This window comes from Xyrauchen texanus, chromosome 14, assembly GCF_025860055.1.
Source record: "Xyrauchen texanus isolate HMW12.3.18 chromosome 14, RBS_HiC_50CHRs, whole genome shotgun sequence".
NCBI classification, from domain to species: domain Eukaryota; kingdom Metazoa; phylum Chordata; class Actinopteri; order Cypriniformes; family Catostomidae; genus Xyrauchen; species Xyrauchen texanus.
Window position 1 is genome coordinate 38,019,256 of NC_068289.1, and position 18,746 is coordinate 38,038,001.

Here is an 18,746-nt window from a genome sequence, read left to right on the forward strand (position 1 = left end):
ACTCCAGGTTGCTCAGAATTGTCCTAATAAGTGCATGTAAACTTGATAAGTATCTCCAAATGCATAAATGTAAATGAGTTCTACGAAGACGTGAACACTTTCTACAAGTTGGAATCTCGTAATTACAGTAATTCTGACATGACATGAAGACACCATGTGGACGTGGCCCGAGCATTTGACCTTTGATTCGTGCCTTTAATTTGTTTGCCTCTGTTTGTATTTCCATAACAATTAAACAACTCTTGAAATATCTGAACTTCAGAAAGCATCTTGCAGAAGAAAAGATTTATGGTTTCTGACAAAAGTGTTTGATTTGAAATCATCCTTTAATAGTATTATAATTATTACAAAACCATTATTATACATGGAATTGAGCACAATATTTCTTAGTAGTTCAAATTCATTTTTCAGAAATAACTGTTGCAAGTATTAAACCAATTTGATGTTTTCTACATTTAAACATTAATAAAAGCATGATCAAATTCAGAAAGCAGTTCTAGACTATTATTAACAAATCCAACAACAAAATATATCAAGAAAAATCACTTGAACGGTTTTGATTGAAAAACATCTTTTATTCTATTGTTAAATGGTAAAGTAACATCTGCTAGTATAAAGTCTTCTATTGCTGAGGCTGCTTATGATGTCGTGTGGTCTGAACCGGCATATGAACACCAAAATCCTCTGATGTTTTCATCTTCACAGCATTGATTATTATATTAAATAAACAGCAATGTCCTCGCAATAAAATCAGATGCACGCTGCAGCTAATGCCTCAACATAAAGAGTTTCTCAAGCTTGCGTCCTCATTGGAGTCGTGTGCGCGCACAGTGCAACATATTCAGCTAGCCTGATTTGATTTACCCATGCGGGGTGAGAGGGATAAAAAAGGGGATGAGAGGGGGAGAAAATGTAAATGAGTGTAACCCACCGTTAAGACTAACAGACACTCTAAATCAAACCGTTTCAGAGAGAGAGAGAGAGAGAGAGACAGTATGTGTGTGATGTCACTACATCTGTTGTGTCGAGTTGCCGTTCCAGGTGTTGTTGTCGTCTTCATTGTCTTCTTGACTACGCAGTCGATATATTTTACCATCTTTTTTGAAGTCCTCGGGTCTTTTTTTCTCAAGCACCCTCTTACGAACCACATCTCTGAAATGAAAAATAATAGGATCGAATTTCATTTCATTAAGCAAAATAAAGTGTCACCAACTCACAGATACAAATGCACAAGATGTCATCGTTCCACTAGGTGATCTAATCCCTGACATGTAAACTGCGCTTAATAGTTTGTTCTCTACATGTGTGTGTGTTGAAATCAAAGAGTAATGATTATGGTAAGCATCTCATATCATCATGAAGTGTGTCAGCTGTACCTCTGTGGTTCTGCGGTGGCGTTGTATGCGTGCGCTGTGTGCTGGTTGTGACTGCGAGTGTCTGCGGCTGCACGAGGAGGCGGTGCAGGAGTGCTGAAGATGAAGCTGCTGATGAACCTCCAGACGGCCAACAGCGGGTACTGTATAGAGCCCAAAACAGCCCACAATCCCCCGCTGGAGGACGAGTGCACCACACTGTTGGAGGGACGACTGGACTGCTGCTGGGACGGCGAGAGAGATCATGGGTCATGTGACAGTCTTCACTATCTGTGTCTCTGTACTAGTAACACAGATCTGACACTGAGAGCTGCACAATAACAACTAGATAACTCGTGATTATTCACAGTGACCTGCAGTGCAGGTGAAGTAAACATTTAACCAGCACGTGTGTGCCCTAGTGCTTACTTAACAACTGATGCTCAGTCGATGAGGGTTAGTGAGAATACGTTTTTTAAAGCAACATTAATAATGAGCATTCGTTTTGTGAGACTTTAATCAGTGTAATTACTGATATGACTGAATTGCAGTTACAGCTCTGTTGCATGTATGTATTTGTGTTAAATATGGAGCAGAGAAAGTGTTCAGTCACCGGCAGCAGGACGATGGAGGCACTGGGTGCGAGCTCCAGCTCCAGAAGTGTTTTCTCCAGATCTTCAGTGCTGAACTCTCTCCTGGGAAACATAGTGGCCAAAGAGAAATGACCGTATCTGTTTCCAACTTCCTGTGTGAACACACAAATGACCCGTGTGAGGTACAGAACAGGTACATAAGCTAGATGGTCTTTCTTCCGCACCTGTATTTAATGTAGCTTTGGTCGCATTTTCTTTTTTTCTTGCATAGTTTTGTTCATGTTTTCAAATTAAAGGGCACATATCATGTGACACTATTCTTCGTTGCTGATGAGTTGATGAGCCTATACTATTTATTATCCAGTTTATTTTCTAATATTAAAGGAATATTCCAGTTAAGCTCAATCGACAGCATTTGTGGTATAATGATGATTACCACAAAAATTTTAAAATGAATTTCGACTCGTTCCTCCTTTTCTGGTTTAAAACTTGTGCATTATTTCAGCTGTAAAGTTGTTTAAATCATCATTTCTGTGGTCGTTGCAGTGTTTTAGGGTTTACATTGTTCCGTCGTCAAGGCAACAATGTTGTAAATTGTCTATAAGTTTCCACAGATGTGGTTAGTAAGTGATTTTATGACAGCAAAATCATATTAACACACATATTGTTTATGTCTTGTGTCTATAATTTTGAAACTGTGATGTGGGTCACATCTTTAATGCGGTTATATTTAATGCGTGTCATCTTTAATGCGGTTATATTTAATGCGTTACATCTTTAATGCGGTTATATTTAATGTGTTACATCTTTAATGCGGTTATATTTAATGTGTTACATCTTTAATGCGGTTATATTTAATGCGTGTCATCTTTAATGCGGTTATATTTAATGCGTCGCATCTTTAATGCGGTTATATTTAATGTGTCGCATCTTTAATGCTGTTATATTTAATGCGTTACATCTTTAATGCGGTTATATTTAATGCGCCGCATCTTTAATGCGGTTATATTTAATGCGTCGCATCTTTAATGCTGTTATATTTAATGCGCCGCATCTTTAATGCGGTTATATTTAATGCGTCGCTTCTTTAATGCTGTTATATTTAATGCGTCACATCTTTAATGCGGTTATATTTAATGCGTCACATCTTTAATGTGGTTATATTTAATGCGTGTCATCTTTAATGCAGTTATATTTAATGCGTTTCATCTTTAATGCGGTTATATTTAATGCGTTACATCTTTAATGCGGTTATATTTAATGCGTGTCATCTTTAATGCGTTTATATTTAATGCGTTACATCTTTAATTCTGTTATATTTAATGCATGTCATCTTTAATGCGGTTATATTTAATGCGTCGCATCTTTAATGCGGTTATATTTAATGCGTCGCATCTTTAATTCTGTTATATTTAATGCGTGTCATCTTTAATGCGGTTATATTTAATGCGTCGCATCTTTAATGCGGTTATATTTAATGCGTCGCATCTTTAATGCTGTTATATTTAATGCGTCGCATCTTTAATGCGGTTATATTTAATGCGTTGCATCTTTAATGCTGTTATATTTAATGCGTCACATCTTTAATGCGGTTATATTTAATGCGTCACATCTTTAATGCGGTTATATTTAATGCGTCACATCTTTAATGCGGTTATATTTAATGCGTGTCATCTTTAATGCGGTTATATTTAATGCGTTTCATCTTTAATGCGTGTCATCTTTAATGCGGTTATATTTAATGCGTTGCATCTTTAATGCTGTTATATTTAATGCGTTACATCTTTAATTCTGTTATATTTAATGCGTGTCATCTTTAATGCGGTTATATTTAATGCGTTGCATCTTTAATGCGGTTATATTTAATGCGTTGCATCTTTAATGCTGTTATATTTAATGCGTCACATCTTTAATGCGGTTATATTTAATGCGTGTCATCTTTAATGCGGTTATATTTAATGCGTTTCATCTTTAATGCGGTTATATTTAATGCGTGTCATCTTTAATGCGGTTATATTTAATGCGTTGCATCTTTAATGCTGTTATATTTAATGCGTTACATCTTTAATTCTGTTATATTTAATGCGTGTCATCTTTAATGCGGTTATATTTAATGCGTGTCATATTTAATGCGGTTATATTTAATGCGTCACATCTTTAATGCGGTTATATTTAATGCGTTACATCTTTAATGCGGTTATATTTAATGCGTTACATCTTTAATGCGGTTTAATGCAGGTCACCAACCTGAGCAGCAAACCGTCTGGCCTCCTGCAGGAGCGTCTCTGAGGGAAACTGATTAGTGAAGGACGAGCCGTCAGGCAGACGAAACTGTATCCTGGCAACAGCACTGCGAGAATAAACAATAAAAACAAAGATTAAACACAAGAAACAAGCAAACATTTACAATGAGATAAGAGATTCTGAAGTGAGGTGGGATGAACTTCTGATTGATGCTTCATGTAAACAGTCTGCAAGTTACTGGATTTACATTGTCAAGAGTTGAAGGACAAGATGAAACATTACTCAGATTCTATAACAATAGTGTCATGTTAAGGGGGTCTCAGTGAGTATTCACTATCACCCCTGGAGTCACGAGTTTGAATTCAGGGCGTGCTGATTAAAGTAGTTTAAGGAAATATTACAAACAATAATCAATTTTTTTTTCAGTTTGACATTTGATAGAAATTCTACAATTTTTCCAGGTGAAACTTTTTAAACACATCAAATTATGAATTGTACGATTAGACCAATAGTGTTATTAACAGCAGGACAGTCAATAGTGTCCAACAGAAATCACATGACAAATCTTCAAGTCTTGAATGAACAAGGCGGTTTGATCATGTCTAGATGTTTACTGTTATTTCCAGTGGTAATGGCAGGATGTCACAGAACATTGCTTTAATCCAGAACACACACCTTCTTTCTCTCTGCGCGCTCTCTCTCTTGGCTTCCTGTTCAGCTGCTCGAGCCTGTAATGTGGCTAACCGTGCCGCTTCTACTTCCTGTTGATTCTGAGCGTAACGGGCTGCTCTGTCAGCACGGTCCTGCCGAACACAAACAATCACTGATGATAAAACAGCTCATTATATATACCATAATAAAAGTGAACAGAATGTGTGTCATGAGGTCATGTGATACCAGAGCGATCTGTTGTTTAACTCGTTCTCTGGCCGCTTTCTCTTCAGCTTTCTCGCGGTTTCTCTCATCCAGGAGGCGTTTGGTTTTCTCCTCTTCTTGTTTCCTCTTATAGTCTAGCATCTCCTTCCCCATCTGACGTCTCTCCAGCTCCTTCTTCAACCCATTCTGGACACGAGAGGAAAATGAATCATGTTTATACAAGATCAAACCAGCTCGAGAAGAATTGATGCTGACTATCACACCTGGAGTCGTGAGTTTTTATATACAGGGCGTGCTGAGTGACTCCAGTCAGGTCTAAAATGTTAAAATCCCCTTATATTTCCAGGTTCTCCATGACCGTGGGAACCCTTAATCAGAAAATTAAGTCAAATATTAGGGCTGCCCCTACCAAAGATGGTCCTAGTCGACTAGTAGTTGTTAGTTTAAGCCAGTAGTCGACTAGTTGTCTCACGTTTATGATATTCATTTAATTACTTGAATATATATATATATATATATATATATATATATATATATATATATATATATATATATATATATATATATTTTGGGGGCATCAGAAAATGGTTTGAGTTGTGGGGAGTGAGAATAAGTAGCATTGCTAACACTATTCTACATTACAGAGAAATACTAAACCGTAATAATTTAAAATATTTTACAAGCGCACATGAAGCGAGCTGCAGTGACACGGGAAAAGTGGTCATGATTCTGAATGTGTCGGGAACACCAGTAACATTGTGTTAATGTATAGAGAGAAATGCACATTAGTGTTGAGCCGACAGACGATGATCTCAGGATGGTCAGAGTGATCTCCAACAGCTGAAGCATTTGACCATGTCATGACCATATTTGCCTCGTTTTCCCATTAATGTATTACATTATTATTATTAGGCTATTATTAAATTAATATTACAAATCATTTCCCGTAGACACAAAGACACGTGCTTGAAGAAACACTTTATTATATAATTAAGAACAGGGGCCGGTTGCATAAACATAGCCATTAACTTAAGACTGAATCTAACAATTAGTTTGACTAGCTGAAGAGGCCATAGAAAGGCTGTTGCATAAAACAAGCTCACAGTTGTCTTTAGGTAGACAGTCTAATTTGCATTGCATTGTGGGAAAAATAAGACACTGAACAGCTTAAAAAAAATGGCCGAAAGTGGACGCTCAATACATTTTTTATTCACTGAGAATATTTGCTTATTAGAGGACTACAGTGCTTCAAAATGTATTTTAATGAACACTGATTTAACCCAATAATTAAAAACACAACATTTTGTTACCATTTATGAAGTCAAAGTCTTCAACCAAGTCTCAACTCGCGCCCCTTTCAGCCCCCACTGGCTCAGCTGAATGTAAACAAAAAGTTAGCCTGAGGTGTGCGGTCTTACATTTTGGTCTTTAATTAGACTGATCAAAGTTTTTATGCAACTGACTGAAAAAATTAAGACCAACATTTTAGACGACTAACTAGTAAGACTAGTCTAAAACAGTTTTATGCAACCAGCCCTAGATGACAGAAAAGCGTTTATGCACATGTATGTTTACACGGAGGCGTGCAGTCTCGTGAACACGCATGTAAAAGGTTCTCACTCTTTGTTTCTGTCTGTATTCTGATTTTCTTGTTGTTGTTGCAAGTTTCATGTATGAGTGTGTAAATGACCTCATCTCAGTTCACTTTATTTCCACAGAACAGTTTATTGTGAACGCAACTCTGCAGCCTGTAAAACATGTTCACCTTGAACCATGATTGATATTTCAGTGATTATTATCATCATTATAATTATTATTTTTGCGTTATAATTATTATTATTATTATTATACATTATATTACATTTATAATTGTTTTTAGATATTCATCTAAATTCATCTATAGTCATTTTTCATCTACCCTATTAAGAGGGACACTTGACTGACGATAAATGGAAAAGTGGATATATTTGATTGTGTTTGGGGAGCAATTTGAATGTAGAAATGTATCTTATATATATGATATATAAACCCCGGGGCTGAGGGATCGGTGAATGCACAGAGGAAGCTTCTTTGCCAGAGACATGTTGACAACTACTTAAAAATACACAATAAAGATCAAAGTTTGAGATCAAGGTGTCTTGCTTTATTGTGTAGGATTAACTCTAACCCTGCTTAACAAAAATCACCCCATAGTAGCAGCTAGCGTCCAACCAGCGCTAATACCGGTGTTCGTCGTTTTCCTGTGAAGTTCTTTCTGCGACCATCCGACCAATCAAAACTGTTTGACCAAGACTCTTCTCATCGACTAATGGTTATTCGACTATCAGGGGCAGGGGCGGATCTACCGGGGTGGCATAGGGTGGGAAATGCCACCCTAAAAGAATACCTTGCCACCCCTGCTGCCACCCCAGTTAAAAGTTATGGCCAATTTGACAATTTACGAGCGCAAATCTCCAATGTCCGACTGCACTGAATGCAGCACGAGATGACGCCAGAGCAGCAAGAGACTTAATGCCTTTCCGGTGATAATGCCCTCACTTCAATCATACTTCTATCTCCTATTAAGTGAGATCACATTGTATGGTCACTTATTCCTAATATGAATTCAAATGCAAGACATTGATTGCATGAGATTAAGTTTGTCTGTATGAGTTTGTAAATGGCAGCCTGTGCCCTTTTGTAGTGTGTACATACTATTACTCATCAAACTGTGATAAACGTGATTAAATTAAGTATATATAAGTCTGCCATATGTTGCCACCCCTCAAAAATTCCTGCCCCCCTCTCACCACCCCATAAATATTTTTCTAGATCCACCCCTGATCAGGGGCATGAAATATACAACATTAAAGTAACATCATCTGACTACATTCAGTTTCCTCAAGGCTTCATATAAAGAGAGAAGCATTAGAGATGACTTAAAGAGAATAACGGCTATAACAGTATTTTATATCTGCTGACGGAGAGAGAGGTCTAGAGGAAGACTGGATCTTACACATATGAATCAGCAGTACTGAGAAAAGCAGTGAAGGGTTCCACCCCAAACCACGTCAGGTTTAACGTCAATGAAACATTAACATCGCTATATCTTTATGTTACAAACAAACATTCAAATAATCACAGAAATACTGGGATAAAAGCCGTTCCCGTTTTGATGCAGTGATGTTTAAGAATATTTTAGGTTACAAGTTCGTCCACTTGAGCCCAGTCCATCCATCACTCAAGTGAAAGATTCCCATGAATTCCCAGAATCCCATGCAGCGCTGCAAACCACATGACTTAAGTTAAACAGACATATAGAGAGTGTGTTTAGACAGATTTACCTCCTCTTCTGCTTTTCTCTTCTGCTCACGGCTCTCCTCCACTTTCTTTGTTAACCTGCATGTGACAATTCATGAATGAACAACTATTAAAATAACAACAAATGTTTGAACAAGCCCAGTTGAGAAGGTCACCATGCCCACCTCTCCACTTTGACGTCTAAAGGCTCCTCTGGCTGTGGCGTGCCACCTGAACAGACACTTTCATCATTCACACCCGCGGTCACATGACCAGACGCTCCATCCTCCTCCATTGGCATCGAGAGGGTTTCTGGGAAAACAGAGCGGTCAGTTCATGTGTTCAAGCAAACGCCTGTGAAGAACTGGAGCTTCAGAAAGTAAGAACACGTCAAACACAAGCCCGTCGAAACCAGGAAATGAAACATGGAAAGGAGACACATTTGCATATTACAGCTGCTAATGACACCAGAATTATTCCAGCTGATCTCTGAGACAGAATGTCTCTCCGGTGTTAAACATGCACCTATAGAGATGTGAGCAGAGCACATGAAGCAGGTTTCATCTGACTCACCTTTAGATGTTGTGGAGCTGCTGATGGCAGGTGTGACAGTTGTGCTGCGAGTGTCCTGTGGGTCAGAGGTCAGCGCGGGTGGCGGGGGGGTTTGAGCGAGTGTCTCTGTGTTTGTCGCCGCATCTTCAATCTGCTGTAAGTGCATCTGTACAGAAAGAGTCCGTGTGTGTGTGTGTGTGTGTGTGTTATAAATCTGTGTGATGAAACTTTCTTGTGCAACTCGTATGACTGTAAATATAACGTTATATACTACCTCAATATGAGTTCTCATGTGAGTCTTTCAGTGTGACATATATATATATAATGTCTGTGTGAAACATTACATGAAGGTTCTTCTAGCAACTCCTATTCAACATCTATTATTTAAAAACAAACGGCCTCAAATTCACGTTTGAGGTCTGACTGTGTGTAATTTATGTGGTACAGCAAATCGTCCAAGTATCTTCAAGTAATGCTTATTTTACTCATTATAAACCCCACAGGAATATCCCGAGGGAACCCCTGCTGACTTCTGGGTTCAACTATTGACATCACGGCTGAAGAGCTCTAATGCACAGCAACACTAGTCATGAGCGCTGTGATCTGTACAGGTGATGTGTGTTTATTCACCTGTCTGACTTTGCTGATTCTGCTTGTTAGTTCATCAGCCGTGATGTTACCTGCGATGACTTCCAGTGGAATACCGTTCTCTCCGATGAAGAAACTGGACGGGATGCACAACACCGGATCTGAACAAGCTCAGAGTTAAGAACCGTTTACAGCAACAGCACTGCACTCGTACACATGCTTTAATGCACAGATACTGTATAGCCTGACATCACTTCCACACACATGACCCAGAAGCTCACACTGTTTCTTATTACTCACATATGAACAGCTCTATAGGAATGCACTGTTTAGATTTAAAGTGTTGTTCACAGATGACATTTGCTCTGTGTGGAGAGACCTTTAAAAGGATAGCTCACCAAAAAATTACAATTCTGTCATCATTTATTCACCCTCATGCAGTCCCAGATGTGTGTGTCTTTCTTTCTTCTGCAGAACACAAATTAAGATTTCTAGAAGAATATTTCAGCTCTGTTGGTCCATACAATGCAAGTGAATGGTGACCAGAACTTGAAGCTCCAAAAAGCACATAAAGTAAGAATAAAAGTAATCCAGAAGACTCCAGTGGTTTAATCCATTTTTAGAAGCGATATAATCATAGATAATTATTTTATATAGATTTTTTTTATTAAATATTCATCTGTTTGTCACTCATAAAACATATATTACACAAGTTTAATGGATTATTGTTATGCTACATTTATGTGATTTTTGGAGCTTCAAAGTTCTGGTCATCATTCACTTGCATTATATGGACCTACAGAGCTGAAATATTCTTCAAAATCTTCATTTGTGTTCTGCAGAAGAAAGAAATTCACACACATCTGGGATGACATGAGGGTGAGGAAATGATGACAGAATATGACTTTTTTTTGTAAAATATCTCTTTAAAGTAGGAATGCACTGATGTGACCATCATTTTGCAGGTACAGATTTGAACAAAACACTAAACCTGTGACCATATTTTGCTTTAAAAATGCACAAAGAGGTTCAAAAGCTATTAATAAATAATATCCGTTGAACACATGACGACACAATGAAAGATAAATACAACATAAATATATATATATAAAACGATTAATAAAAACATGATAAAATGACAAATGATGTGAGCTCATATCCAGTTCTAAACATCAGAACTCACATTTTACAATGATATAACATAAAAAACTCTAACAGATCATTTTTTTAATTTAATTTACTTTTGTAGGTGTTTCTTATATTTGACTATTAATTATAAGTAACCCAGGGCAGGGCATTGCCTGGCACCACACAATACATATTACAATACACAGGTCATGATGCAATTTATTGCCCTACATCACCATATCTTGATTTGATTCGATTACAAATCATTTCTAATCTCAATTCTAATTCGTTTGTGTATATTTCAATTATATACTGATAAAGATTATGTAGCTCGAGACATCAAGGTTTATCTCTTGGTGAGCTCATTAAATTGATTTGGAAGTAAATTTGTTGCGTTTTCATGATATTAATACACAAGCAGTTGAATATAAATATATATTGTATTGACACAGCCCTAAAATAAACCATCAGTTTCCATATCAGTGTTTTCATGCTTATGAAAGGAACACCAATGGTTTTAATATGTCAGTGATCGTCTGATAAACATCGGTGCTCAATCAATACATCTGTGCATCCATACTTTAAAAACACATTGACAAGGCTGACATGAGACTGATTTTAAAGCTGCCCCATTAAACAGACATATTTCAGTCAATCCATTATCCTCAAAAACATGATACAGGATACAGATCTGTGAAAACTGCACACACGTGTCACTACAAGAGAGAGAGCGAGAGAGAGACATGTCTAAGTAAAGATGAATCAGTCAACATGTTGTAGAATCACATACACACACAAATAAACACACACACACACACAACCACACACTCACATAAACACACACAAACACCACACACACAAATAAACACACACACACAAATAAACACACACACTCATATACACACACACACACAAATAAACACACACACACAAATAAACACACACACACACACACACACACACAAATAAACACACACACACACACACACAAATAAACACACACACACACACACACACAAACACACACTCACATGCACACACACACACAAATAAACACACACACACACACACACACGAACACACACTCACACACACACACACAAATAAACACACACACACACACTCACACACACTCACATACACACACACAAACACCACACACACAAATAAACACACACACACACACACAAACACACACTCACATGCACACACACACACAAATAAACACACACACACACACACACACAAACACACACTCACACACACACACACACACACAAATAAACACACACACACACTCACACACACTCACATACACACACACAAACACCACACACACAAATAAACACACACACACAAATAAACACACACACTCATATACACACACACACACACACACACACACACACAATAAACACACACACACACAAACACATACTCACATGCACACACACAAACACACACACACACTCACATACACACACACACACACAAACACGTCTCACCTCTGTGCATCCACTCGAATCGCAACACAACAGTTCTGCGCTGCATCAGACACACTATCAGACTCCCAACTGGACATCATCTGTGTGGACTGATCATCATTACCTGAAGAAACAACAGAACGTGTGATCAGATGAAACAATTACAGATGGATTCTGTCACATATGAACTGCGGTAAATTAGTTTTACCTTTGACATTCGTTGGCTATTTGTGTTCATACACATTAAACTTCAAGACCATTTCATCTAAAGATGTCAAAGCAACTGCAAATGACTCTGAATATTTCTGCACAAGGCTTATTATTGGGAGTTTATCTTTGGTATTTTTTTTATGGAATTTTTAATCCAAATAATTAAACATGGATGTTAACACTAAATTAGTTTTAAACCGCTCACTGTTCTATCACAACTTTAAGTGTATGATCCTGAAAATCCAGCAAATGTCAAAAGTAAAACTAACTTTACAGCAGTTCATATGAGTGACATATTAAACGAATTTAAACTGTTAGTGCTGCTGTTGAGCATTTGACAGAATCACTTTGACACAAACAACACAAGCTCTCTTATAACAGTCTTATAGTTAAAGTGTTACTTTAACAATGGTTATAACAGTGTTATAGTTAAAGACAGCTCGTGTTCATGACGGTGGTTATAACAGTGTTATAGTTAAAGACAGCTCGTGTTGATGACGATGGTTATAATAGTGTTATAGTTAAAGACAGCTGGTGTTGATGACGATGGTTATAACAGTGTTATAGTTAAAGACAGCTGGTGTTGATGACGGTGGTTATAACAGTGTTATAGTTAAAGACAGTTTGTGTTGATGACGATGGTTATAACAGTGTTATAGTTAAAGACAGCTGGTGTTGATGACGGTGGTTATAACAGTGTTATAGTTAAAGACAGCTGGTGTTGATGACGGTGGTTATAACAGTGTTATAGTTAAAGACAGCTGGTGTTGATGACGATGGTTATAACAGTGTTATAGTTAAAGACAGCTCGTGTTGATGACGATGGTTATAACAGTGTTATAGTTAAAGACAGCTCGTGTTCATGACGGTGGTTATAATAGTGTTATAGTTAAAGACAGCTGGTGTTGATGACGATGGTTATAATAGTGTTATAGTTAAAGACAGCTCGTGTTGATGACGATGGTTATAACAGTGTTATAGTTAAAGACAGCTCGTGTTCATGACGGTGGTTATAATAGTGTTATAGTTAAAGACAGCTGGTGTTGATGACGATGGTTATAATAGTGTTATAGTTAAAGACAGCTCGTGTTGATGACGATGGTTATAATAGTGTTATAGTTAAAGACAGCTCGTGTTCATGACAGTGGTTATAATAGTGTTATAGTTAAAAAGAGCTCGTGTTCATGACAGTGGTTATAATAGTGTTATAGTTAAAAAGAGCTCGTGCTGATGACGGTGGTTATAATAGTGTTATCGTTAAAGACAGCTCGTGTTGATAACGGTGGTTATAATAGTGTTATAGTTAAAGACAGCTCGTGTTGATGACGATGGTTATAACAGTGTTATAGTTAAAGACAGCTCGTGTTCATGACAGTGGTTATAATAGTGTTATAGTTAAAAAGAGCTCGTGTTCATGACAGTGGTTATAATAGTGTTATAGTTAAAAAGAGCTCGTGCTGATGACGGTGGTTATAATAGTGTTATCGTTAAAGACAGCTGGTGTTGATGACGATGGTTATAGTAGTGTTATAGTTAAAGACAGCTTGTGTTGATGACGATGGTTATAATAGTGTTATAGTTAAAGACAGCTCGTGTTGATGACGATGGTTATAATAGTGTTATAGTTAAAGACAGCTCGTGCTGATGACGATGGTTATAATAGTGTTATAGTTAAAGACAGTTCGTGTTGATGACGATGGTTATAACAGTGTTATAGTTAAAGACAGCTCGTGTTCATGACGGTGGTTATAATAGTGTTATAGTTAAAGACAGCTGGTGTTGATGACGATGGTTATAATAGTGTTATAGTTAAAGACAGCTCGTGTTGATGACGATGGTTATAATAGTGTTATAGTTAAAGACAGCTCGTGTTGATAACGGTGGTTATAATAGTGTTATAGTTAAAGACAGCTCGTGTTGATGACGATGGTTATAATAGTGTTATAGTTAAAGACAGCTCGTGTTGATGACGATGGTTATAACAGTGTTATAGTTAAAGACAGCTTGTGTTGATGACGATGGTTATAATAGTGTTATAGTTAAAGACAGCTGGTGTTGATGACGATGGTTATAACAGTGTTATAGTTAAAGACAGCTTGGGTTGATGACGGTGGTTATAACAGTGTTATAGTTAAAGACAGTTTGTGTTGATGACGATGGTTATAACAGTGTTATAGTTAAAGACAGCTCGTGTTGATGACGGTGGTTATAACAGTGTTATAGTTAAAGACAGCTTGTGTTGATGACGATGGTTATAACAGTGTTATAGTTAAAAACAGTTCGTGTTGATGACGATGTTATAACAGTGTTATAGTTAAAGACAGTTCGCGTTGATGACGATGTTATAACAGTGTTATAGTTAAAGACAGCTCGGGTTGATGACGATGGTTATAATAGTGTTATAGTTAAAGACAGCTCGTGTTGATGACGATGGTTATAATAGTGTTATAGTTAAAGACAGCTCGTGCTGATGACGATGGTTATAATAGTGTTATAGTTAAAGACAGTTCGTGTTGATGACGATGGTTATAACAGTGTTATAGTTAAAGACAGCTCGTGTTCATGACGGTGGTTATAATAGTGTTATAGTTAAAGACAGCTGGTGTTGATGACGATGGTTATAATAGTGTTATAGTTAAAGACAGCTCGTGTTGATGACGATGGTTATAATAGTGTTATAGTTAAAGACAGCTCGTGTTGATAACGGTGGTTATAATAGTGTTATAGTTAAAGACAGCTCGTGTTGATGACGATGGTTATAATAGTGTTATAGTTAAAGACAGCTCGTGTTGATGACGATGGTTATAACAGTGTTATAGTTAAAGACAGCTTGTGTTGATGACGATGGTTATAATAGTGTTATAGTTAAAGACAGCTGGTGTTGATGACGATGGTTATAACAGTGTTATAGTTAAAGACAGCTTGGGTTGATGACGGTGGTTATAACAGTGTTATAGTTAAAGACAGTTTGTGTTGATGACGATGGTTATAACAGTGTTATAGTTAAAAACAGCTTGTGTTGATGACGGTGGTTATAACAGTGTTATAGTTAAAGACAGCTTGTGTTGATGACGATGGTTATAACAGTGTTATAGTTAAAAACAGTTCGTGTTGATGACGATGTTATAACAGTGTTATAGTTAAAGACAGTTCGCGTTGATGACGATGTTATAACAGTGTTATAGTTAAAGACAGCTCGGGTTGATGACGATGGTTATAACAGTGTTATAGTTAAAGTACCCTCCCTAGCAACCAGGCCAATTTGGTTACCCCATGTGACTCTACCCTCCCTAGCAACCGGCCCAATTTGGTTGATGACGGTGGTTATAACAGTGTTATAGTTAAAGACAGCTGGTGTTGATGACGGTGGTTATAACAGTGTTATAGTTAAAGACAGCTGGTGTTGATGACGGTGGTTATAACAGTGTTATAATTAAAGACAGCTGGTGTTGATGACGGTGGTTATAACAGTGTTATAGTTAAAGACAGCTCGTGTTGATGACGATGGTTATAATAGTGTTATAGTTAAAGACAGTTCGTGTTGATGACGACAGTTATAATAGTGTTATAGTTAAAGACAGGTCGTGTTGATGACGGTGGTTATAACAGTGTTATAGTTAAAGACAGTTCGTGTTGTGACGATGGTTATAACAGTGTTATAGTTAAAGACAGCTTGTGTTGATGACGATGGTTATAACAGTGTTATAGTTAAAGACAGCTTGTGTTGATGACGATAGTTATAATAGTGTTATAGTTAAAGACAGTTCGTGTTGATGACGATGGTTATAACAGTGTTATAGTTAAAGACAGTTCGGGTTGATGACGAAGGTTATAACAGTGTTATAGTTAAAGACAGTTTGTGTTGATGACGAAGGTTATAACAGTGTTATAGTTAAAGACAGTTCGTGTTGATGACAATGGTTATAACAGTGTTATAGTTAAAGACAGCTCGTGTTGATGACGATGGTTATAAGTGTTATAGTTAAAGACAGCTTGTGTTGATGACGATGGTTATAACAGTGTTATAGTTAAAGACAGCTTGTGTTGATGACGATGGTTATAACAGTGTTATAGTTAAAGACAGCTTGTGTTGATGACGATGGTTATAACAGTGTTATAGTTAAAGACAGTTCGGGTTGATGACGAAGGTTATAACAGTGTTATAGTTAAAGACAGTTTGTGTTGATGACGAAGGTTATAACAGTGTTATAGTTAAAGACAGTTCGTGTTGATGACGATGGTTATAACAGTGTTATAGTTAAAGACAGCTTGTGTTGATGACGATGGTTATAACAGTGTTATAGTTAAAGACAGCTTGTGTTGATGACGATGGTTATAATAGTGTTATAGTTAAAGACAGCTCGGGTTGATGACGATGGTTATAACAGTGTTATAGTTAAAGACAGTTCGTGTTGATGACGATGGTTATAATAGTGTTATAGTTAAAGACAGCTCGGGTTGATGACGATGGTTATAACAGTGTTATAGTTAAAGACAGCTGGTGGTGATGACGATGGTTATAGTAGTGTTATAGTTAAAGACAGCTCGGGTTGATGACGATGGTTATAACAGTGTTATAGTTAAAGACAGCTGGTGTTGATGACGATGGTTATAGTAGTGTTATAGTTAAAGACAGCTCGGGTTGATGACGATGGTTATAACAGTGTTATAGTTAAAGACAGTTCGTGTTGATGACGATGGTTATAATAGTGTTATAGTTAAAGACAGCTCGGGTTGATGACGATGGTTATAACAGTGTTATAGTTAAAGACAGCTTGTGTTGATGACGATGGTTATAATAGTGTTATAGTTAAAGACAGCTCGTGTTGATGACGATGGTTATAACAGTGTTATAGTTAAAGACAGCTTGTGTTGATGACGATGGTTATAACAGTGTTATAGTTAAAGACAGTTCGTGTTGATGACGGTGGTTATAATAGTGTTATAGTTAAAGACTGCTCGTGGTTAGTATTAGGTTAGCATTAGTGCTAATGTGAGTGTTGAATCACCTGTAATCACCACCACAAACACACATTTGAGGTGTTTAGCGGACGCGATTGCCGCGGGAATCGAACCATCAAACCAGCGCATGATTCACCGCTGCAGTTGCTGTCGCCGGCTCCGGTTCTGCTACTCACTACGTTTCTATATGTTTCGATTGGGTAAGATTCGAGACGCACAGCTCACCGGAACCTGCCGTCAGAACACGGAAGTAGAATGACGCGCGGGGCACTCTGGGAAATGTAGTTTTCAGTGTGATAGCAGTGTCAGAAACATACAAGTTTTAGTTTGTGTATTCTTGTGAAATGATCGAACACAATATTATATGTGCTGTATAGAGACATAGCGTATTTAGTCCACGCCCACACCGGGGGGCAAAAACAAAACAATGTCTAAAAGCTGCTGTGTGACAAGGTGAACAGCAAACAAGCTAAATAACCCAGCGCGTTGCGCTCTGTCTCTATACAGAATGAGATTAGGTGATATTTCACAAGAGCTTGTGGATATACAGTGTGTATTTTTATGCAATGTTAACAATGTTTCCATTCAAGGATTTTTTTTTATTTTGATTTAGAATTTTTTTTTAGGGCATCAAAATAAACCTGATGGAAATGAAAATTATTGCTAAAGTTCAACAAATGTCGACATCATATTTTTTCGATAGGGTTAGGGTTAGGTTAGGGTTAGGCGTTACTCAAGCGCATAAACTCGGTTTGGTTTGGTTTGGAAACACTTTTTGTCGATAAACTTTTGGCATTAACACAAAAATGTAGTGTCACATGACAGAGTTTACCCCAATCATTAGCCTGTGTTAATTATTATGACAGTATACATCCTTGAAAGTTAATTTATTGTACTTGATTATGGGTTGATCTTAACAACATATAGATCCGATGCTGCAAACATGACACTTCCAGGAGTGCCAATTAACCCTATAACCCTAATCCTACCTAACCTAACCCTTCAATCCTTTAACCCTCACCCTAATATAACACTTCAATCCTCTAACCCTCACCCTAATATAACACTTCAATCCTTTAACCCTCACCCTAATATAACACTTCAATCCTCTAACCCTCACCCTAATATAACACTTCAATCCTCTAACCCTCACCCTAATATAACACTTCAATCCTTTAACCCTCACCCTAATATAACAGTTCCAGGAGTGCCAACACCAATAAATCATATTATTCACATCGACAACAGGCAATCCAAGATGGCGGCAGATCAACAGAGTCCTGTGTTGCTCTGAGAAGCATGTGTTAATGTGTTTAATGTAAATGTGTTGTAATGTGAAATTTTTAGTCTGAAAATAGAGTCATTTTAGCTTTAAAGTCCGAGCCTTCTTGAGCTTTTTTTTTATTACAGTTTATATTACATTTTGGACTCTAAATTGGACCCTGCACATGTGGGACTAGCCTGCAAGCTGTTTTTCC

At 37.3% G+C, this 18,746-nt stretch overlaps 1 protein-coding gene across 2 annotated transcripts; it reads right to left on the reverse strand.

Moving 5' to 3' along the window:
* Nucleotides 1–61: 61 nt before the first annotated feature.
* Nucleotides 62–17,501, reverse strand: LOC127654956 (UBX domain-containing protein 4-like). 2 transcript variants are annotated; one of them, XM_052142541.1, is made up of 13 exons: nucleotides 17,316–17,501; nucleotides 12,118–12,220; nucleotides 11,300–11,328; nucleotides 9,527–9,645; nucleotides 8,918–9,062; nucleotides 8,530–8,656; nucleotides 8,389–8,443; nucleotides 5,087–5,251; nucleotides 4,865–4,992; nucleotides 4,193–4,295; nucleotides 1,966–2,097; nucleotides 1,377–1,594; nucleotides 62–1,152 (listed from the first exon to the last, which is right to left on the reverse strand). In XM_052142541.1, the coding sequence occupies exons 1-13, from the start codon at nucleotides 17,395–17,397 to the stop codon at nucleotides 1,011–1,013; spliced, it is 1,548 nt and encodes a 515-aa protein (XP_051998501.1). In that variant the 5' UTR covers nucleotides 17,398–17,501; the 3' UTR covers nucleotides 62–1,010. The 2 variants fall into 2 exon arrangements, with proteins under 2 accessions (XP_051998501.1, XP_051998500.1); XM_052142540.1 differs by having other exon boundaries at nucleotides 1,377–1,597.
* Nucleotides 17,502–18,746: the final 1,245 nt, after the last annotated feature.

Coding starts and splice junctions, on each gene's coding strand:
- LOC127654956 (XM_052142540.1), bottom strand. CDS start 17,397: ATGCGCTGGTTTGATGGTTCGATTCCCGCGGCAATCGCGTCCGCTAAA. Junction 11,329..12,117: donor ATTCGAGTGGATGCACAGAG/GTGAGACGTGTT, acceptor TCTCTCTTGTAG/TGACACGTGTGTGCAGTTTT. Junction 4,296..4,864: donor AGCGCGCAGAGAGAAAGAAG/GTGTGTGTTCTG, acceptor TTATTCTCGCAG/TGCTGTTGCCAGGATACAGT.